The sequence below is a fragment of the Papio anubis genome, chromosome 1 (assembly GCF_008728515.1).
Source record: "Papio anubis isolate 15944 chromosome 1, Panubis1.0, whole genome shotgun sequence".
NCBI lineage: Eukaryota > Metazoa > Chordata > Mammalia > Primates > Cercopithecidae > Papio > Papio anubis.
Window position 1 is genome coordinate 61818251 of NC_044976.1, and position 24644 is coordinate 61842894.

The following is a 24644-nucleotide window of genomic DNA, read 5'->3' on the forward strand; positions in this document are numbered from 1 at the left end:
CCTTTTTTAGTGTACTTTTGGTAACATCCTATTATAAGCACTGTATCAGAATAAATTTCTTAAACAGTATGAAGAAAATAATTTTTTTCTTATAAATTCTTCAATTATAGGCCAGGCGCGGTGGCTCAAGCCTGTAATCCCAGCACTTTGGGAGGCCGAGATGGGCGGATCACGAGGTCAGGAGATCGAGACCATCCTGGCTAACACGGTGAAACCCCGTCTCTACTAAGAAATACAAAAAATAGCCGGGCGAGGTAGCGGGCGCCTGTAGTCCCAGCTACTCGGGAGGCTGAGGCCGGAGAATGGCGTGAACCCGGGAGGCGGAGCTTGCAGTGAGCTGAGATCCGGCCACTGCACTCCAGCCTGGGCTACAGAGCGAGACTCCGTCTCAAAAAAAAAAAAAAAAAAAAAATTCTTCAATTATATAAATGAAGGTAATTTATATAATTTATATTAAGTTTTTAAAAACCTTTCATTATAAAAAGGTGAATCTAAAAGTTCTCTAAGTGGAAAGTGAGTTATTTTCTTTTTTTCTGAGATAGGTGTCTTGCTATATTGCCCAGTCTGGTCATAAACTCCTGGGCTCAAGCGATCCTCCTGTTTCAGCCTCCTGAGTAGTAGCTGGGATTAAAGGCTTGTGCCATTGCATGCAGTGGAAAATTTTCAACCTTAATTTGTTAACATTTTGTTTCAGATTTTCATGTAGTTTTAATTTTTCATGATATATTCAAATGGCATGGTAATATTTTCTACTAATTTTGTTAAAACTTAGGGCAAGTACCTCAAAGGAGTAGCAGTTTTTCCCTACAGAAATGGTCAAGAAAAGCATAAGTTTCACTATCAAGATAACATACTCTGTGACCCCCTCCTCCCCTTTATTTTGGGAGTGACAACAAAAACATGATGATGACAGAAAACACAGAATAACTGAAATTTAATATTTCAAAATAATTTGGAATGGATCACATATTGCCCCTTAATAATGGTCTTTTCTTTAAATTCAGTACTCTGTATAGTTTAGTTCAAAAAACTTCATAAACATTTATACTGAAAAAATACATTCTAATATTTTATAAATGGTATAAAATTTTAAAATGTTGAAATTGTTTTTTTCCTCTAAAAGCATAGGAAAATAAAAACTCACTCCTGAGGTAGTGGCTACACAATAGACTAGATAAATCTTAAAAAAATTTTTTTTAAAGAATCTATAAGTTAATAAGCAGCTAGGGCTTTAAATGGGAACACTGGTACTTAATTCCACTTACCATTACATTTAATCTGAATTTCAGGAAAATATATAATTCTACCAAAGGTGCCACTTTTATACATGCTTTATTAAGTCTACCCATGAATGCTAAAAGTCCACAGAAGTGTATGTGGTACAGAATATAAGTCAAGATCTTCCTCTCCATGCTGGCTCACATTGAAGAGTCAAGAAGAAATGTATTATTTACATTGAGATTATCTACTGGTGTGTGTAGAAAGTTTAAATTAGCTGCAAGAAATTTTATCTAGACATGCACCTGCTGACTGCTACGAGCTGGTATTTACTGGGCAGATTAATTACAAATATTTCTCTGTTCCTTTAAATATGATCAGGCAGATGCAAAAGTTGGTGCTCATGGTGAGTGCATTTCTTCTTAATGCCTGTGGGATATAAAAGATAATTATATTATCAAGAATTAGTTAACATGCACCTCATACATGACTTAAGAAGTGATTTTAATACTCATTAACAATCTAATTTGGTACCTAGTTTAGTTAGATGCTGCTGGCAACCTCTCATTTGCTTTTGCTTTATTTTTTATTTTGTGAGACGGAATCTCACTCTCACCCAGGCTGGAGTGCAGTGGCGTGGTCTCGGCTCACTGCAAACTCTGCCTCCCGGGTTCAAGTGATTCTCCCACTTCAGGCTCCTGAGTAGCTGGGACTACAGGTGTGTGCCAATACACCCAGCTAATTTTTGTATTTTTAGTAGAGACGGGGTTTCACTATGTTGGCCAGGCTGGTCTTGAACTCCTGACCTTGTGATCTGCCCACCTCGGCCTCCCAAAGTGCTGGGATTACAGGCATGAGCCACCGTGCCGGCCTCATTTGCTTTTTGACTATCTTCACTAGTAACTGTCAATATGACTACTCAGACATAGCACTCAGTATTGTTCACCTTATGTGACCATACTTACAGGAGATACATCTCAGAGAATTTTAAAACTCCAACAGGGCCTACAGAAAACTTATTTACATGCCTTTGTCTATAAGCTTTATGGGCCTTTCAGCAGGTATTTCCTCCAACAGCTGCCCCCTGCCCAAAAGACAGTATTTACTGTGACAGATTCCTATTCAGAATATGTCTCTCTGGGGACTCCTAGTGGTGGCAGAGGCTCATGTCTCTTCAGCCTTAGAACCCTTCTGTGAGAGAAAGCCTTTGAAGGAAGCAGCCATTGGCAACTGATGGCATACATTACCATAGGGCATGTGGGGAAAGATCTTTAAAAATGACCTAATAAGGCTGGGGGTGCTGGCTCATGCCTGAAATCCTAGGCCAAGGCAGAAGGATTGCCTGAGCCCAGGAAGTCAAGGATGCAGCGAGCTATGACTGCACCACTGCACTCCAGCCAGGGTGACAGAATGAGACCCTGTCTTGAAAAAACAAAAACAAACAAACTGAAAATGCCATCCTGAGGTGATCTATGTCTGCTGTGAATTCCTGTAACACTGCTTATTCTTCATTTGGTACTTACAGTAGAGAATAATGTTTATACTTCTCAGTCTGAAGGGGAAGAAACTTCTGTCAACTCTTCCTCTGTACTCCATGGAAGTGTGACAAATTTGATTGGTCCAAGTATAGAACATTCACTGGTCTACATTTTATTCGTAACATTACACAAATTCTTCCCTCCTTGTAGTTTCCCTATCTATTCTCAATCCCAGTGGACCTTTTTTATTATCATACTTCCTAATTTCATGTAGTAGGGAAACCAACCCATTCTATTGTGCTGACCTGCAATCAAGCATGTAAAAGGCAGGCTTGTGGTCTTCACAGCATTAGAGTCACATGGACTTGGGGGTCTGTTTAAAAGATCCAGCTTTTAGGTTCAGTAAAGTGCACAGAATTCAAGATTTAGACTTAGTGTGAGAAAGAAGAGGTTGCATTTCTGCTTTAAGGCAATCTACCTTAGTTACCCCAAGCTTCTACCAGAGAGCCTGCCATGTCGAGGGTTATCAGGTTGATACTTGGATCCTCACTGGATGCACAATCCTTGTTTGTACTTGTTATTGGTCAGAACTTAGAAGAGTCTGAACTTGTATCATTTATCATAACTTGCCTTATATTGTTATTGTGTCCTTATTAGGTTTCAAACTGTCATAATACACAGCGCTTTGTTCATACTAAGCCTCATCTTTGTGTTACCCAAGTAATTCATACACATTGTTACTAAAGTATCCCAATATCCCGTTAACATTAGCCACAATGTTTTTCTCTTCCCATCTTTTGATGGTCTTAGCACTCTGGCTGTGGCCTCTGGGTTGCTGTCACCCTTACTTTCTCTCTTATTCTAGCATCGTTTCACTTCTTAAAGGCTCTGGGAGTGAATTTGTATGGGACAGTCCTCCCCACTGAACCATTACAGGTCAAGAGGAATAATCACTGAAGTGTAACAGAGGGCTGGAGCTGGAGCTGTGGTGCAGGTAGGGAAGTTGGTCACAGTGATATCAGGAGTACTAGGTGTCAAGTTTCTAGGGCATAAGGACAAAATCAGGAGTTTCATTCACATTCTCCTTTATGCATACCAGTCAGGCAGCTATGACAAATATACAAAAGAGCAATGAGGAGAATATGGGGGAGAGGGATTTGGGGAAGCTTATGCAGAAGATGAATTCTAAGCAGGTTTTGAAAGACGGGTAAAATTTTGACAATAATGAGGGAAAAGGCACGCTAGGCTGAGCAGATAAGACTAAAGGTAAGGACATGAGAAAGGCACTTTCTGGGGAAGGTATCTGGGAAATGGCAAGTAATCTGGAATGAGTAAGGCACAATGAAGAAACTGGAAAGGTAAGCTGTGGGCAGATCAGGGAGATTCCTGAATGTCAGTTTAAATTTGGATTTTATCGTACATATGGTGGAGTGATATCTTCTAAAGCATACATTTTTTTCAGTAGCAGGATAGGCTGTAGGGGAAAGGGACCAAAGGGCAGACAGGTAGGTTACAATAGGGACAATGATAATCTGGAAGAGTTCCACACTAGTGGGTGTGGAAAGTAGAATTAACCATTCTCAGAAGTAATATAATCTGGCAGCATTTGGATGTGGGAACAGAGAGAGAGAATTTGACCAATGGAATGATATAATCCCTAAAAAGGTAGAAGAAAAAACAACTTTGAAGGAGAAATGATGAAATCAGTATACTTGGGGGACACTGTATGGCAGCTGAGATTGTGGGTTTATAGCCTAGGAGACTATAATAATTTGGAAACCATATACACTAAGGTGAAAACTCAGGGAATGAAGGAGATAATGAAGGAAATGCTCAAAGTGAGAAGAAAACGTGGTGAAAGGCAGAACTGAGGGAAATGCCTCAAAGGTGAAGTCACTTAATTTCACTGTCATTTCTCTCTTGCTTCTCAATGAAAGGGAAGTTGACTGGTAGCTCAACCTTAATTCTTCCCAGTTTCTTAAAAGTATTACTCAAAGACTCAAAAGAACACCCCAAAATGTGGTTATCTTTACTAAAATCCATTAACACAAAGCTATTCTCGGTACTCTGAATTCCCTATAAGTTTATTACAGACTATCAAACACTAAATGTTGCACGTTCATTTACTAAATGTGTAACTGTGAAGATGTATCTATGATCACCATCTAATATGTTCTCTGTTGGATTTCATGGGTCAGAAATTTTATAAAATGTTAACCTTATAATGAATGAATATAGGTGTATGTGGATGGATATATATGAAATACATATATATCCCATTACATATAGGACAAATAAGGATAATATTTATATATGATCCTTACTTAACAGGATATAAAATCCTTGGCCAGTAGTGAAACCTGACATTCACAGATTACTACTGGGTAGTGGCAAGAGCATAGGCTCTGGCACCTGACTACTCGGTTTAGTATCCTGGCCCTGTTTTAGGTGATTCTGGGACAAGGTACTTAACCTTGTTTGTGCCTCAATTGCCTCACCTATAAAATAAAAGTAGTAACTGTATCTACCTCATAAGTTGTTGTGAAGATTAAATAGAATATGTATAAAGTGTTTATAACACTGCTGGCACATAGAAAGTACTCAATAAGGCTGGGCACGGTGGCTCATGCCTGTAATTGCAGCACTTTGGGAGGCTGAGGCAGGCGGATCACTTAGGGTTAGGAGTTCAAGACCAGCCTGGCCAACATGGTGAAACCCCATCTCTAATAAAAATACAAACAATTAGCTGGGCATGGTGGTGCTCACCTGTAATCCCAGCTACTCGGAAGGCTGGGGCAGGAGAATCACTTGAATCCAGGAGGTGGAGGTTGCAGTGAGCCGAGATCGTGCCACTGCACTCCAGCCTGAGTGACAGAGCAAGACTCCATTTCAAAAGAACAAACAAAAAAACCAGAAAGTACTCAATAAATACTAGCTATAAGCTATTACTCACTGCAAACAGAATATAAGCTATTGTTTACTGCATACAATAGAATAAACGTTTTCATAAAAAACTGACTATTTTCTATATAAGATGCGTTGCAAATATTAAGACTAGCTTGTCAGGAAGCTAATATTAACCACTTGAGATACCATTTCCAAAGAAAAGTATCTTGGAGATAGAACATAATTCTTTAATTGTGCTTTGATTTTTTTCCCTAAGAGAGAGCAGGCAACACATCTGGTAAGCTAACAATTCTTTTTTTTTTTTGAGACAGGGTCTCGCTCTGTCACCCAGGCTGGAGTGCAGCAATCATGGCTCACTACAGCCTCTACCACGTGGGCTCACGTGATCTTCCCAACTCAGCCTCCTGAGTAGCTGGGACTACAGACATGCGCCACCATACCCAGCTAATTTTTCTATCCTGGGCTTAAGCGATCCTCTCACCTTGACCTCTCACAGTGCTGGGATTACAGGCATGAATCACCATGCCTAGCCCCTAATGCCAGTTTTTGTTGTTTTTTCCCTGAGACAGAGTTTCACTCAGTTGCGCAGGCTGGAGTGCAGTGGCGTGATCTCAGCTCACTGCAACCTCCGCCTCCTGGGTTCAAGCGATTCTCCTGCCTCAGCCTCCCGAGTAGCTGGGATTCAGGCACAAGTCACCACGCCCGGCTAATTTCTTGTATTTTTAGTAGAGACGGGGGTTTCACCATGTTGGCCAGGCTGGTCTTGAACTCCTGACCTCGGGAAATCCACCCGCCTCGGCCTCCCAAAGTGCTGGGATTACAGGTGTGAGCCACCATGCCCAGCCCATGTCAGTTCTTAATATAAACCTTCAGTTACAGGTACGCTAAACACTAATATATCATGACTTATATTGCTTTTAGCTTATTTGTTACAATAAGCTATTTATAAATGTATAATTTTTACTTGTATTGCTGCATCAATAGGAATTGCTCTGAAGGCAAGGTGTAACTAATTAATATATAATTATTTACTTAATTTAGTACATTTCCTAATTTAACAGACTAGTTATATCTTGTTCAGTCAGATGTGTCCTACAGAAACTGTAATCTACTTGTTAGCATCTATTTAGCTATTTATATGAAATATGACTAAGGACCCTTAACTCCGTTAAAAATGTGTCCTCTCTGACTTTTAAAGTTAGCCTTGTCAGCTCAACAGTTCTTTCCCAGTCAGCCTCTAACTGATGTTAGACTGCCCTCCTGTTGTTTATAAGACTAGGTTAATATAATTTCAACTAAAGCTCCAATGCTCATATCCCTATTTTCTTATAGGAAGACAATACCAAATCTGATAATGTAAATAAAATGTTTCCACCTGAACAAAACACAGTGAAATTTCACAAGGTTAAAGTAAATTAGAAAGATGAAACAGTACCTCAGTTTAAAATGGCTTTAAGGAATTCATAGCTGTCAAGATGACATGATTCTAAATGAAAGAAGAAAGTTTTTTTTTTCTTTCAGAAAACAATTCAAAGCAACTTGCCACAGTATATGATGCAGAATAAATGTTGAAGCAAAATGAAATTAAAACAACCTAAAGTCTTGTTTTACACTAAAAATAGCAGCTCTGAGGCTATAAATTCTCACTGCAACATCCGACAGTTAGCCTGATTCTATTTCAGAATATACCTTTTCAAATTTATTATGAAAACTTCCAGGACATTTATTACAATACATGCTTATTACCATTGTTAGTATACTCTTTATGGTTACTAAAATGACTTGTTATTTGTGCTAGATTCTATACTCCTGAGGGCAGGACTATGTCTGCCTTGTTTGTCAGTGTGTCCCCAATGCTAGAATAATGCCTGGAGCATGGTAGGCATGCAATAAACGTTAATGAGATAAGAAAATAGCAATTTATAAGTATTTGAAAATACTTAAGATAATTCTTTTTAAAAAGTTCTTTTCATTCATCACACATTGGCTGCACTGCATGTGGAACTTCTATCCAGGCTCTATCCAGGCGCTGTGCTAGGCTCTGGGACTACAGTACATAGATAAGACTTTTTGTTTGTTTACCAAAGAGGAGCCCAGAAAGAGTCCTGTAACCAGACAATTGCAATGCACTACAACATGATACATTTAAAATATTCAGACAAGTGTTGTGGGAGCCTAGAAGATGAAGCAATTTAGCTTTACCTAGGAGAGCTGGGGAGAGCTTCACAGAGGTTGTGACATCTGAGGCTGACCTTAAAGGACGAGTAGGAGTTTGCTAGACAGAGAAAAAAGCAATCTAGGTAGAGGGAAAGGTAGCAAAGTGTTCTGGGGTCCTGAAAGAGAGGTTCCAGAGGGCTGAAGCACTTGCTGTGAATAGTATGAATAAAAATAACTACGCTCCTTGCATCTGAGGTCTGAGCTGGAGGAAAAATCACCTAATATATAATAATTACTAAGTCCTGCTTTTAACTATATAACTAGTTATATAATACTATAAACATTTGCTTTATTGTGTTTCAAATATGTAAACCACTTAGATAATTTATCTAACTCTTTTTTTGTGGAGCGTTTTGGACTACTCTGAGAGTTGAAAATGGGAAAAAAAAGTTCACCTGTCAGGTGACACGAAACCAATTTCTACTAAATGTGCCAGAATAATTTTTCTCCACCTCAAGAACAGTCTTCAGTCTATTCATTACTGTCTTTTTATAGTATTTTTATTTAATAAAACCTATTAAGACTACCATACAAATCTCTTTACTTATGCTTTTATCTTTCAACTGATCAATTTTTATATTGCTGACATCCCTTCTTCACCATTTGCTCATTTAAAAATTCATAGTATGTGAGATATGTCTCTGGGGAAAATGTCTATAAAATTTGTTACAGCTGGCAAATGTGTATGAGTCAGTGATAGCACATGACTAAATGCTTCACAGAAAATAAAATTTGTTTCTGTAGTAAGCAGAACTGTTTAAATGTTATTTATTTTTATGTTTCAAAGAAAATATATTGTGAAGTGCTGCATTGATTTAATACGCAACAATGTCTGTGTACACGCTGTAGAAGGAAAATTTATGAAACCTTTGCACAACTCCTTTAATTGAATTTTCCAAATCTCTCACCACACACAAATAATCAATATCTTCTGCAGAGAAAACCAGTCAGAATTATTATAGTCTTTCTTTTCAATTTTGTTGTCATCAGCACATACAGAGCACCTGGATATTTGTAATGTCTGATAGCAAGTTATTTACACCTTTTAAACACCTAATTGCTATTAAGTGAGTCCAAATCTATAGTTTAAAATTTTTTCTACTGATTTTATTTGAAAGAAAAATTATCATACTTCTATTAAAGTATAAAAAATTTAAATCATGAAAGAAGTTATTTAAAAGGCTATGAAAAGTAATAAACCTGTTTATTTTTACTTAAATCCTAGACAAATCTCAAGTATGCATTTTTAGCAGGTGAAATGCATACCCCAAAACAAAGACAAATCGTGTAAAACAAGAGCATTAACATTATTAATAGGAAAGGTTATGACTCACATATGGCATACATGATAGCTGAATCATTATAAAGAGCTGAGGACTATAGTTGTACATTAATGTATATTTGTGCTATCAAAATTAATGGCTCCATTTTTTATCTCCAGATAAATCCAGAATGTTAAAGCATAGGGGGAATTTCTGTTGTTTCTCCTAAAAGTCGTCATGTCTAAACTTCAAACCTCAGTGCTTTTAAAATTGAAGTATCTGTTTGAAAAAAATACATTGTTTAATGTTAAGATAAAATAGAAAACTAAAAGGGTAGTAGTCTTCTGGGAGTGAAATTATTCAGCTGATATGATGAATACTTTTTCAAGCCTGAGTGGGGGAAAGAACAACATATTTTTATGTTTAAAAAATACTTCAGTGGGTGGTTAGAATGAAGAGGCAGTATCAAACTATTTTATAGTGTTACAACAGAAAGACTTTTAAATTTGTCCTGTTGTCTAAGAATTTGATAACCTTAAAATCCTATAACCAAGATGAATTTTACTATGTAAGAATACAGAAAATTAACTAAAGAAAACAGGAACATTGTAGATTATGCTTTTTAAAACAGACCAAAGTTGGAAATTCTGAAATATTTTCTATTACAAACAGCTGAAACATTGAACAATGTAAAGTTCAGATGGTTCCATTTCATTTAAAATATGCATACTGCAACCTACACAATTATTCTCAAAACAGATAAAATATGTTTTGGACTGAAGCTAAGTGTCTAGATTTCATATCCTGGCAACTGCTCTACAATTTGCTTACATTCTTTTCAAAAACATTTTGTTTATTGGAAGTACTAGTCAAAGACCAACAATGATGGTATTTTTTAGTATCTTCAGAAAAAACTAAAAATATTAAGTACTATAGAATGCCATCTATTGACTAAGGAATATCTGTAACAAGTTGTTTTAAGGAGAGGTTGATTATGTAAAATAAATAAATTTCATGCCTCACCATGTGATGATAATGTGACATTCCATCTGTATCAGCCCACTGAATGGTCATATGTTTTAAATCTTCAGCATAACAAATTTAAAATAATTATGAAAATTCACATCCAAATCTAACACAAAAAGAACCTTTCATTTCATTATTTTCCTAATAGTCATAAAGCCAGTGTTATTGAAGAAAGCAAAATTAGGCTTATTTCCTAAGTAACTGAAGAAAGAAAGAAGCCTTCCTTTGTTTAAGAAATCTGTGTTTAGCAGAGGAGATCCTCTTTTATTCATATACTCTCATCAAGGCATCCCCTGATTTACCAGGTCCAGTTCTTACAACACTATGCAAATCTCAGTGTGTCTTTTAATTTTATTGTGTATGTTTTAAATTTCTCTTGAATAAGTTATATAAAGCCTTAAGAATCTGTGTCAGATGTCTATTTAAAATACTAGAGTGTTATTTTTACAATTATACTCTTCCTGTAATAAAGACTGTAACTGAAGTTAACTGAAATGAAAAACTAAATATTAGTAGAACTAAAAGACCAATTAGAAGAGGCAATGATAGCATAAATATTGAAATTCTCATGGTATTGTCTGCTTTAACTATTCCAGGAAAATTCTGTAAGAATCTGAAAGACCAAAAAACAAACAAACAAAAAACAAAAAAACCCTACCAAAAACCCAGAAGAATCTGAAGGACATTCTTTTGATAGTGAAACAAGTAATTGGCTTATTCTCATTTTCATAATTAATAAATCCTATACATATTATAGAGATGATTTTTATTTTACTTATTTTCTAATATTATGAGAAACTCCCAAAACATTTTAAAATTTAAACAATTCTGTGTAATAGCATAGTAAAAATAAATAAATAAATAAACAAATAAATAAATAAAAGAAAGTGGAAATTTCAAGGCCAGAATAAGGCAGAATAAGGAACATATAAAGCAAACTAGTTTGAGATGTCAAAAGAATTAGCAAAATCCTCTTAAAATGAATGTATGAGCAGAAAAGGGTAAAAGCTGTTAGCTTACTAAAAAAATTTACATGTGTGTGAACGTTTGTGTGTGTACATAATCATTAACCAAAAATAAAAAACCAAACAAAAAACTCTGAAAACTAATATGTATGTTAGGAACCAGAGAAAGAGGTAGGAAAAGCACTCAGGATATAGCTCAAACTCAAATTACAACAAAAATAAGCTTTAATCTATTTTTTAGGCAATATGAATTTCCCAAAATTAGTTGAAAACCTAATGAAGTTTTTAAAACCTTGGGAAATATAAAGAGCTAATGTAGCTCCTGCCAAGAAACAGAATTGGACGATGACTATATAGAATACACATTAATATATAACATACTTATATAGATACTATGTATTATATATTTTTAAACTGAGTTTTCATTTAAATCAATGATTATTAGAAATTTACAAACATGGTTTAGTCATACAGTCTCCTCTATGCAGGAACTCAGTCCTTTGGGAAAATCTGGTAATGGGCAAGTCAGCCTTAATGCCTAAAATAATAGAAAAGAGTTTTAAGGCTGATCATGCATAAACACACAATGAATTCATGTATTTTAGATGGCCATAAGGAAATGAAAAAAGTATCCCCTGGAAGGAAAAATATTTTAATAAAATATAAATTTAAACAAATTTTTTACATTATTAGCATTGACAGTTCACTTATTTATTCCAGAGTTTTCCGCTTCCTTATTTCTCAAAGCTGTTTGCAAAAGTCAACTATGTTAAGCCTAATTCTAATTAGTTCTAGGAAGTTACAGATTTTTAAAGAAATCACACTATTGGTATAGAGTATGTAGAAGCAAGATTTCTTCCAATTGGGAAATAATAAACATTTTGCTTTCCTACTGTGATCCTTTAAAACTTGTCAAGTTAGGAGAGATTGAAACCACTGAAACCCAGTTACACATTCTAATCAAGTTACACAACTAAAGTAAGACACAAGAGGCCAGGCGTGTTGGCTCATGCCTGTAATCCCACTTCACTAATCATCACTTCAGCCTGGGTGACAGGGTGCAATCTTGTCTCTAAATTTTTCTTTTCTCTTTTTCTTTTTTTTTTTTTTAAAGAAGAGATCCCAAGCTATTTCCAAGAAAGAGCTACCTTTCATGTTCTTAAATTCTTGGCATCACAGTAGATGTTAGTTGTTCAACTGAAAAGCTCAGGAAGTCTATTCAGCTCCCTTCCCACATGAACTTTGGAGGAGTCTTGCCATGGCTGCAGCCCTGCCATGACCCAGCTGGCCTTTAGATCTGACTGCCTGGCAATCCCAGCACTTCCCATTGCCAACCCATCACTAGCTTATTAAAGGTTCTAAACCCAGGCTAACATACCAGATTGGCTGAAGCAGTTTCAATTATGTGCCATGTTTGAGTCTGAAAGCTGGGATGATTGGATGATTTCATTTGTTTTAGGAAGGGACAACAAAGAATAATGAAAAGACCAGAGTTTTTGAGGCCAGACTGGTCTTTGCTTGGAATCCTTGCTCTGTTACCTAAGTAGAAGTCTTGGGCAAGTTACTTAATATTTTTTGTATCTTCGTTCCTTGTCTATAATGACAATGATAATACAGTGTAGCTATCTTTCCACAATGCTGTAAAGATCTGCTGATCCTAGTATTGAGAATACAGTAATTATAGGTACTCAATAAATGGCAGTCATCGGTATTTAAAAGTGGTAGGCTAAAAACACGGCTGCCCATTTTAAGGTCTAATTCCACCTGCAGAAATTGCTAAATGGCATTCATGTAGGTACTATTAATCACTCTTACATTAGTCTAAAGGTTTTACTATTTTACAGTTCATGATTACTTTGCTTATTGAGGTGTGAAGGTATGAATGTGTACTTCCTATGGAAACTTAAACACTGTTTATTTAGTTTTCCATACTGTGAAATGATCAGAGGCATAAGAGTTCATAGTAGAACAAAGCACATTAATGATCTGAAAGTTTCCAGAATACTGGTTAGAAAGTAACTTTTAATGGTTCTAGTGCAACACTAAAAACTGCAGTATATTAATGCATTGTTGCTCATATTCGTCTGTATTCTCAAAAATAAATTTTAATAAAAAGACAAAATTTAAATCTTATGTTGAAGATTGCATTTCAAAAGACATTTAAAAAATTCAATCAGAGAAGTTGATCTCATCAGGTATCATCTGCTAAATGCAATATAAAGCTTTTCAAATGAGATTCATGATCTTTTAAAAGAACACACTTCAGAACAGGGATCTCTGAGGAAAAAAGAAAATCACTAAAAAGGACTCATGATGATTAGTTTTAATTGGCAAAATGGGATGAAAGCATCTTTTTATGTAATAAACTAAAACACAACTACTTACGTTTGTGAGGAAGTCCTGAACTCCTTTCAAACAGTTTTTGTTTAATTACTTTTGTCACTAAAAGAAGTAAAAATCCCATGTCAAGAATTAACATAGAATATGGAGAATTTCTCATTACTTGGAACAAACAACTTCATGAGAAAAAAAAAAATCCAAAATAATACATATTTATAAGTACCAAGTATAAAATATAATACCTTATTATATATTATAAAAATGGGCATTACATTTGAAATGCCTGCTACCAGTTTCCAAGGTGCATTCTTTTCATTCACATTCAAGAAGAATCCCCAAAATAACACATCCTGATAAAAGACATGTGGCTTCTTATTTAAAGGTAATAGTATTTTTATCACATGTCCAGTAATGATATATATAAAGAAATCTATCAAATTTAAATTTGAAACAAATTAATAGGTTTATCTTTAAAATTATTGTCATTGAAAACTCATAAATTCTTACTTAGTTCTTTGGTTTTCTGCATTTCTTTTTTTAAGAAATGTGATGCACAGGAGATTCCAATGAGATTTTCAAGCTCTCTACTGCCCTCCAAAGCCTACAAGAAAACCATCTTGAATGAGTTAAGTTCTCTATACATATGACATTACTGACATGTCTAGTGAAAATACAGTATATTATTTCCTTCATTTGAAAAACTTAAACTCTATGTTAGGATATTTAACTTTTTCTGGCAGGCCAACTATTTCAAGCCCTAAAATGCCTGAATAAAAACAATTTATAATTAACTAAAAAGACGAAACATAATCTACAAATTTATATTTAAATATGAAAAGCCAGATATGACTAAAATATTATGGTTAAATAGTGTTCTCCTATTAAAAAATTCCCATGAAAAGTAAATTAAACATACTCTGTGCAAACTCTTTCCTGGATTGGATTCTCCAATCTGGGACACTCCTTCCTTTTATCCTTTTCAAACAGGGTAGAAGTATGAAAAAATACAAACCCGTATACTACTTAAATTTTGCATTATCGCCATGATTTCTTCTGACAATTTCTCAACTTTAGATAGCAACATCATCAATCTAGTAAAAAAGAAAAAGATAGTACTTAGCAAGGGGAAGCATTTAAACATGGCAAGTCATTTTCAAAGCTTTAACTCTTTTTAAAGGACCTTTGACTTAGGTTCTTTCATTCTTTATAAACACAATATATATATTATCAACTGTCCCCTCTTTTGGAGTTTAATTTCCGATTCCCACTGAGCAGTGGAATGGAAGACATAGTTGGCTGTTCCTTTCTCCACAATGCCACAATGAGAACACTAATACACCACCACTCCTTCATTTACCTTGACTGAGTCTATGAATCAGTATCACCTAGTAACTTTTTTTAAAATAAAAAAAGTTTCATGACTTTATTTTAAATTTGAAAATAAAGAAAAGGAAAAGAGGAAAACATCACTTGGAATTCAGTCTTCTGAACCTATCTCCAGTTATCTTTTTGGAAAAATTCTCCTAGTTTAAAAAAAAAAAATTGTGTAACTTTGTTATCATGCTTTTTTTTTTTCTTTTTATAAAGAAATGGGGTTTACCTCTGTTGCCCAGGCTGAAGTGCAGTGGTATGATCATGGCTCACTGCAGCCTCAACCTCCTGGATTCAACAGATCCTCTTACCTTGTCCTCCCAAAGCACTGTGGTTACAGGTGTGAGCCATGGTGTCTGGTTGTGCTTTCTTTACTTAATATAACATTATATACATTTTGGGGGGCCACATATTAAAGGCTGCACAATATTCTATTTAGTAAACATACTAAAAGTGATTTAACTATTCCCTTACTGTTAAAATTTTAGTTTCTTTTCAAATTTTAAGACCCCATAGCTGTTTGTGATAATCTATATCAACACAGTCTGATAGAAAAATAATGTAAGCCATGTATGTAACTTAAAATTTTTAGTTGCCACATTAAAAGGAATAAAAAAGGTAAACTCTAATAATTTTAATAATGTTTAAATATTTAACTCAATATATTCAAATATTATTTCAACATATAATGAACATAAAAATTGAGATATTTTTTACTTTTTTCAAATCCAGGTATACTTTACATATTAACAGCACACCTCATTTCATACTAGCCATATTTCAAGTGCTCATTAGCCATGTATGGCTAGTGAGTACTGTTTCAAACAGCATAAATCCATATAGATTTTATGAGAGAAACCAGAAATTCTATTTAAATGCTTTTTCAAGATTACATCAGTGTCATTCATTGACATTTTTGTGCTATTAAAAATAAGACAAATATGTTAAAATTTTGATATATAATGTGTATATACAGTAAGTTTCAATTAAGTAAAATGTTATCTAAGTATGCAAACAAGAAATGGAGAGTTGATAACATTATTCAAAAGCTAAAAATTATGAGGACAGTGGAATTTTGGGTGAATTATTTTCTTTAAAAGTTTTCCTTTATTATGTATTTTCAATCAGAAGTCATCTGTCTGAGGCCCTGACTGCTTAACAGGAGAATCTCAGTTTGAGAGATGGTATCATAAAGGAATTCCTTTTCCTTCAAATTGGATCCAAAGACCTGAAGAAACAAAGACTTAAGGGACTCCCACCCAGGCTGGATCCTCTAGCTTCTCACATATGATGCCAAAGCCTACTAAGTACCACAGGAGTACAAAGTAGAGGCAAATTAAGTTACTTTGCTATAAGAAGGAATCTGAGGGGCTTATTGCCTTGTAACTTGCATCCCTTTCCTGGGATAACTGGAATAGCAGAGCCTTTTCAAACTGACTTCTATATCTTAAAGAGTTGATGGTACTCCCTGTTCACCTATAGGGAATTGTGTGGGAATGCTGTGGCAGGGCTGCCATCTTGAATATCTCCGAGTGGCTCTGTTTACATAGAGTTAGATGTAAATCGTGCCCCCAAAAGTTGTATAATGTAGCATCCCCAAAGGACCTACTAGCAGCTCTCCTACATTAAGATAGTAATTGAGGGGCTAAGCTAAAACAAACTGTTTCAACAATCTTGGAGACTTGTATGGATTAAATATCAATTATCTGGGGAAGTTGTTTTCAAAACATCTTTGATATGCTGAAGGTGCTTTCTCAAGGACACTTGTATCCATTGCAGGATCAAGTAGACTAGTAGACATGCCATTGCTCTTCTCATTATTATTCTGATTCCCTTTCCTCTCCTCCTCCTTTTTCTTCTCCCTAGACGAAATCACCTCTTTTTCCCACTTTGAAGGCAACCAAATCCCCATGAATGGTTTTTTTAAGTGTTATACAACTGTTAAATCCTGAAAAATCCTTTTTTTTCAAGGCATTATTTTCCACATCTTCTGAGTCACTGAAGAAGCCTTCATAATCTTTGGAGATAAACTATTTGCTGAGCAGATTTTGGGAGAAATAATTCTACCACTTTCTTCATCCTAGACAAAATGGAATTCTCATAAACATCCTACTTGTGCTGAAAAGTAGATTTGCATTGCTATTGAGAGCCCTTTTCTGTATTTTCAATGCATGGTTCAAATACCACTTTGTTGCCCTAACATAGCATTATGGTTTGTGTACAGTCCCTTAGTTTTTAACATCATCTTGATGTTCCTTTACTAATTTATGTATTCCTGAAAACTAACAATCTTTCATTTTTTTAAGCTGCCTGAAGAATATATTTCTCAAGTTCATTATGAAATTACAAAATTTCAAAGTTATTGTGGCTCTTTCAAGTTGGTGAGTAAAAGTATCATCACTGGTGCCATTCATATTTTACAGAATACTATTTTTTTCTCAAATAGATCTGCCTCTGACTAGATTAAATTGGACCAAATCCTTTTTTTTTTTTTTTTTTTTTTTTGAGATGGAGTCTTGCTCTCTCACCCAGGCTGGAGTGCAGTGGCGCAATCTCGGCACACTGCAAGCTCTACCTCCTGGGTTCATGTCATTCTCCTGCCTCAGCTTCTGGAGTAGCTGGGACTACAGATGCACGCTGCCACACCCAGCTAATTTTTTGTAGTTTTAGTAGAGACGAGGTTTCACCGTGTTAGCCAGGATGGTCTTGATCTCCTGACCTTGTGATCTGCCCGCCTCGTCCTCCCAAAGTGCTGGGATTACAGACGTGAGCGACGCCTGGCCCAAATCCTTTATCTTATAACGATCCTTTGAGCCATCCAGATGTCAATGGGCCACTACATCCAGATATCCAGTGACTGTTGCCAGTTTTATGGCAGCCTTACAAGATTTAATCAAATCTGCATTGTGGTCAAAGACTATTGTAGCACAACCTGAGAAATCTGAAATCTTGATCTTCCTTGAATTAACCTTCTTTTCATCACTAAAACCAAGCAGCAGAAACCTGCCTGTCTCTATGGAGCTCCACACCTCTGGGAACAGGGGCGCAGTAATAGCGTGAAAGCAGAGCCTCTGCAGGCCTTAGCGACTCTGTCTGACAGCTTGAAGAGAGCAGTGGATCTCTCCCCAGCTTGCGGAGGTTGGTGGGGATCTGGGAAGGGACAGACTGCCTGTCAGGTGGTCCCTGACCTGAGTAGCCCTAACTAGGAGACATCCCCACTAGAGGTCCAGTCTGACACACCCCACACCTCACAGGGTGTGAGTACACCCTGAGAGAGCCTCCAAGAATCAGACCAATTTTTCGCTGTTCCAGCAATATTCTATCTTCTGCAGCCTCTGCTGCTGACACAGACAAGCAAGGGTCTGGAGTGGACCTCAAAGCAATCTCAGCGCAGACCTACAGCCAGCCTGACTGATAGAAAGGAAAACTATCAAACAGGAGGACAACACAACAAAACCATCAGTACATCACCATCATCATCAGACCAGAGGCAGATAAAACCACAAAGAGATGGAAGCAGACAGAAAGCTGATTCACAAAAATGGAGTGCATCTCTGACAGGGCGCCAGCTCATGCGCCAGCTATGGGATCAAGCTGAATGAGATGACTTTGATGAGGATGGAAGAAGGCTTCGGTCATCGACTTCTCAGAGAGCTAAAGATGCATTGCCATATAAAAGAACTACAAAATCTTGAAAAAAGTGGAAAGAATTGATGGCTAAAATGCTTAGAAGATCCTCAAAATAAAAGATAAAAGAAGAAGAAACGAAATACAAATGCAAAACTTCAGTAGCTTATTTCGATCAACTGGAAGAAAAGAGTATCAGCGACTGAGGATAAATGAAACAGGAAACAGAAAAGCGAAGAAACCAAAGAAAAAGAAGAAAAAAAATATAGACAAAAGCCTGCAAAGTATGGGATTATGTAAAAAGACCAAATCCCCGTCTGATTACGGTGCCTACCAGAAAGTGAGAAAAATGGAACCAGAGTTGGAGAAAACACTCTTCAGGATATCATCAGGAGGAACTTCCCCTAACCTAATAGGACAGGCCAACAGCCCATTCAAATCCAGAGGAAATACAGAGAGCGCCACAAGATATATAGGAAGAGCAACTCAAGACACATAATTGCAAGATTCACCAAGATTGGGAAATGAAAGGGAAAAAATCTTAAGGGCAGCCAGAGAAGGTGGAACACCACAAGGGAAGCCCATCAGATCACAGCAGATCTCGGCGAACTCTGAAATAGAGAGGCAGTGGGGGAGCCAATATTCCAACGACTCTTAAAAGGAAAGGAACAAGCCCAGGACTCATATCCAGCCAAACTAGAGTTTCATAAGTGAAGGAGAAAGAAAATCCTTTACAGATAAGCAAATCTTAGAGATTTTTATCACCACTAGGCCTGCCCTTACAGAGACCCTGAAGGAAGCACTCAACATGGAAAGAAAGGAACAACATTTTAGCCATTGCAAAACATACCAAAATAAAAGTGCATTTAGGCTAGGAGAAACTGCATCAACCTTGAGCAAATAACCAGTTAATATCATAATGGCAGGATCAATTCACACATAACAATCTTAACTTATGAAATGTAAATGGACTGGCCTCCAATTAAAAAAGACACAGACTGGCAAATGGATGAAAGTCAAGACCATCAGTCTGCTGTGTCCAGAGACCCATCTCACCATGAGACATGCATGGCTCAAAATAAAGGATGGAGGGAAGATTGCCAAGCAAATGGAGAACAAAAAGCAGAGTGCAATACTACTAGTCTCTGATAAAACTGGACTTTAAACCATCAAGATCAAAAGGAGACAAGAAGGCCATTACATAATGGTAAGGATCAATTCAACAGGAGGAAGGCTAACTATCCTAAATATATATGCAATACAGGGCACCCAGATTCATAAGCAGTCCTTAGAGACACAAAGAGACAGACTCCCATACAACAGCCAATGGGAAACAAACACTCCACTGTCAACATTAGACAGATGGGGACAGAGAAAGTTAACAAGGATATCAGGGAATTGAACTCCAGCAGCAAGCTCTGCAGCAAGCAGACCTAATAGACATCTAGAACTCTCCACCCCAAATCAACAGAATATACATTCTTCTCAGCTACATGGCATATTCCAAGCAGTACATAATTCAGGAGTAAAAGCACTCCTCAGCAAATGTACAGAACAGAAATTGTAACAAACTGTCTCTCAGACCCACGGATTACGAAATCAAGCTAGAACTCAGGACTGAGCTCCAGTCAAGAGCGTCAGCTTCCATGGAAGCTGAACAGCCTGCTCTGAATGACTACTGGGTACACTATAGGAAATGAAGGCAGAAATAAAGATGTTCTTTGAAACCAATGAGAACAAAGGCTGCTTTTGAGATCCTATACGGGACTTTAGAAAAACAGTGTGTGAAATTTATAGCATAAATGCCTGAGAGAAGCAATCTAAAATTGACACTCTAACATCACAATTAAAAAGAACCAAACAAGAAACAAACACATTTAAAAGCTAGCAGAGAGTAAAATAACTAAGATCAAGGCAGAACTGAAGGAGATAGAGACAAAAACTCACTCCAAAAGAATCAATGAATCAGGAGGTTGGTTTTGAAAAGATCAACAAAATTGACAGACCACTATGAGACTAATAAGAAGAAAAGAGAGAAGAATCAAATTGATGCAATAAAATAATCCCAAGGGATATACCACAGATACAGAAATAAACTACCATCAGAGGAGACTCAAACCTCGCAAATAAACTGAAAATGCTGAAATGGATAATTTCCTGGATAAAGATAAACCAAAGGAAGAAGTTGGATCCTGAATAGACCAATAGCAGGCTCTGAAATTGAGGCAATAGTGTAGCCACCAGCAAAGTCAGGACCAGATGGATTCACAGCTGAATTCTGGAGGTACAAAGAGGGCTGGTACCATTCCTTCTGAACTATTCAATCGAAAGCAGAAAAGAGATCCTCCTAACTCATTTATGGGGAACAACATCCTGATAAAGCCAGCAGAGACAGCAACAAAGATTCTCTAATATCCCTGATGAATAGTGCAAAATCCTCAATAAAATGCTGTAGGCAGTTCAGTGACACATCCAAAGCTTATCCACCATGATCAAATTGACTGTCCATATGGGATGCAAAGGCTGGTTCAACATTCATAAAATCAATAAACATACTCCAGCATATACAAAACAGAACCAAAGACAAGAACCGCTAGTTATCTCAATAGATGCAGAAAAGAATGCTTTTGACAAAATTCAACAACCCTTAATACCTAAAGCGCTCAATAAATTGGTATTGATGGGCATTACCTCAAAATAATAAAGAGCTATTTATGACAAACCCCACAGCCAATATCTTGAATGGGCCAAAACTGGAAAAATTCCTTTGAAAACTGGCACAGACAGGATGCCCTCTCTCCACCACTCCTATTCAGCATGAGTGTTGGAAGTTCTAGCTAAGGCAATCAGGCAAGAGAAAGAAAATCAAAAGAATTCAGTTGGAAAGAAGAGTCAAATTGTCCCTCTTTGCAGATGACGCGGTTGTATATTTTAGAAAACCCCATTGTCTCATGCAAAATCTCCTTAAGCTGATGACAACCAATAGTCAGATGCAAAATTAAAAGGTGCAAAAATCACAAGCATTCTATACACAGTAACAGACAAACAGAGAGGCCAAATCATGAATGGAACTTCCCGTTCCCAACTGCTTCGAGAAGAGATAAAATACCTAGGAGATCCAACTTACAAGGTTAAAGGACCTCTCAGGAAGTCAAACTACCAGCTCTCAATTAGAAATAAAAGAGAGGACACAAACAAAATGGAAGAGAACATACCATGCTCATGGATAGGAAGAATCAAATACTCTCATTGAAAATGGCCACTTACTGCCCAAGACTAGCAATTCAATGCCATCCCCATCCAAACTCATGAAGTTTCTCTTCACAGAATTGGAAAAAACTGCTTTAAAGTTCATGGAACCAAAAAGGCCAGCATCTCAAGACAGTTCTAATGAAAGCTAGAAGCATCACATACGACTTCAAACTATGCTACAAGGCTGCAATGGCAAAACAGCCATGGTACTGATACCAAACAGAGATATGAACCAGTAGGAACAGAACAGAGAGTCCTCAAATAATACCACACATCTACAGCCATCTGATCTTTTGACAAACCTGAGAGAAACAAGTAAGGAAAGAGGATTCCTATTTAATAAATGAACAGGAGAAAATTAGGCTAGCCATAAGTGAAAGCTGAAACTGGATCCTTTCCTTACTCCCTTATACAAAGTGTAATTCAAGATGGATTAGAGACCAAATGTGGGCCTAATACCACTTAAAACCCCAGAGGAAAACCTGGGCAGTACAGTGGGGACACTAGAAGCGCCAAACTAAGACTTCATATCTCAAGCACCAATGGCGGCAGCAAAAACTAAAATTGACAAATGGGATCTCATTAAACTAAAGAGCTTCTGCGGCTGCTGAAACTACTGCATCAGGTAGAACAGGTAGCCTATGATGGAGAAAATTTTTGCAATCTACTCATCTGACAAAGAGGGCTAATATCAGATACCACAAGAACTCAAACAATTTGCAGAAAAACAAGAGCAATTTACCATCAAAAGTGGGCAGGATATGAACTAGACATTTCTCCAAAGAAGCATTCATGCAATGACAGACACATGAATGCTCATTCATCACTGGCCATCAGAGATACAAATCGAGCCACAATGAGATACCATCTCACCAGTTAAAATGCTTAATCATTAAAAAAGTCCAGAAACAACAGGTGCTGGAGAGGTGTGGAGAATGGGAACACTTTTACACTGTTAGTGGGATTACTGGCCCTAGTTCAACCATTGCTGGAAACAATTGTGATTCCTCAGGATCTGGAACTACAGATGCTGTATATGACCTATTATCATCCATTGTTGCATGCCACTAAAAAGGATTCTCTGAAATCAATGCTTTCTTTCTCAGGAGCACCATACGCCGATAATATTTAATTTGGGCACTCACCAATAATAGAGACTTGGAATCCAGCCAAATGGCCATCATTTGTGACAGACTGGATTAAAGAAATGTGGCTGCTCACCATGCGTTGCAGAAATTGCGCGGGATGAGTTTGTGTCGCTGGGGACATGGATGCAGCTTCGACCATCATTCGCCGCCAAACTCACCACCGGAACAGAAACCAGAACACAGCGTAATTCTCACTCGCCGATTGGGAACTGAACAATGAGATCATTGGACTGGGAGAGACATCACACCTGGGGCCCTATCCATGGGAGGGAGGGAGAGATTGCATTAGGAGTTATACCTGATCTGAAATGGCGAGTTGATGGGTGCTAGCCGAGGACAGTGGGTCAGCAGCAGCATGGCACAAGTGCCATGTAGCTGAAGCCTGCACGTTATGCATGTACTCTAGGCAAGTAGCCAATAAAACAAAACAAAAAACAAAAAAAAAACCAGACATCATTTTGTTTTTTGAAGCATCTAATGGTTTTCTCTTGAAGGGCACTGTGTCAAAATTCAGGATTTTCAGTGCAGTTTTCCAATTTGCTTAGAAGAGTTGCATTGTGAAATTCAGAGTTCTTTCACTTTCCTCAAAGAGAAAGTCCTTATTCTGAAAAACAACTGAAATTAGGTGCATCAGCCAAATAAAATCCATGAGAAGCACTGGATGTATCCATTAATTCTGCTTTTCCTTCCTTCTATATTAACTTCTTCAGTCTCAAGTCAGGTGTAACTTGACTTTCAAAACTATCATTCTGTACCAGTTCAGGATTTTTCCTATCTTGGCCAGTTTCAATTCTTTCAGTTATTTTCCATTCTTAGCTTCAAATTTAGTTTCATCATTTACTTTTTCTCTATTAAGTCCCTCAGATGTATTCTGAGGAGAGAACTAAAAGAACAAAGAGAAACTGTTATTAAATTGGTGCTTCTAATTCAGATTTATTGAGGCAGGTGTTAGCAAGCATTAACTCAGCTCCTGCTATGTGCTGTGCCATCCTAGATGTGAAAGAATGAGAAGCAAAGGAGTAGAGCAAATGAAAAAAGAACCCAGTGATTTACAGATTCCCTAGGATGCAAGCCATGGTACCTACTGTACTGTGTAGGCATTGTGGATATACTGGAAGAAGAGTGAAAACCTGTAAAAGCCATGATAATGGCCTGAAAAAAATCTTCATTTCCCTCCTTTTTTGTAACTCCAATTGTTTGATATATATCTTGCTTACCAGATTGTAAGTTCCATGAAGGCAAGGGTGGTATCTACCTTATTTACTTTTATAACCTGTGTTAACTAATAAGGTGCCTGCAGGTGTGGTAGGTACCCAGTAACTATTTGATGGATCAATGAACAGAAGAAAAAAGACCTAGTCCAGTGACCATCCATCCCTAGAGTCAAGTGAAGTATGCCCATCCTGCAGTTTTCTCTCTCTTTTTTTTAACTTCCTTCTCCTATTGTCTTATGTAGTCTCCATGATTCATCAGTTATATTGCTGACAAAGTTAATTAATTCAGTTCCCTAACCTTCCACCACATATGTCTTTCTCACAGGTAACCCAGGATGTCTATTTGTTTTCTTTGCTCCTAGCCTAAGCTGTGAGTACTATGGGGGGAAAAAAAAAAACCTCTGATAGAATTATTAGTCAACTATTAAGTATGATTTTTGCTGGGCAGTGGTGGCTCAGCCTGTAATCCCAGCCTGAGGCCGGGCCAGGGATCGAGGTCAGAGTCCAGAGACCATCCAAGCTGTGCAGTGAAACACCGTCTCTACTAAAATACAAAAACTGAAGGCTGAGGTGAAACATGTGAGTCCCAGATGCCACCGGGAGGCACAGAGGCAGGAGA

The 24644-nt window shown here is 37.0% G+C and overlaps 1 protein-coding gene across 7 annotated transcripts in view; it reads right to left on the bottom strand.

Annotated features, from left to right (window-relative positions):
• Window positions 1–916: 916 nt before the first annotated feature.
• The window catches only part of ITGB3BP (integrin subunit beta 3 binding protein), an 80119-nt gene continuing 56391 nt past the window's right edge, over window positions 917–24644 (bottom strand). For 2 of the 7 annotated variants that reach the window (XM_003891986.4, XM_021942410.1), the window contains 4 exons: window positions 14426–14504; window positions 13921–14014; window positions 13459–13515; window positions 917–1647 (listed from right to left, as the gene is read on the bottom strand). In XM_003891986.4, coding sequence (XP_003892035.1) covers window positions 1586–1647; window positions 13459–13515; window positions 13921–14014; window positions 14426–14504 — 292 coding nt within the window. In that variant the 3' untranslated portion in view covers window positions 917–1585. Of the gene's footprint in view, window positions 1648–7038; window positions 7090–8572; window positions 9362–13458; window positions 13516–13920; window positions 14015–14425; window positions 14505–24644 lie in introns of those variants that run through there. The other 5 variants (XM_003891983.4, XM_021942409.1, XR_002523841.2 and 2 more) reach the window with 5 other exon arrangements.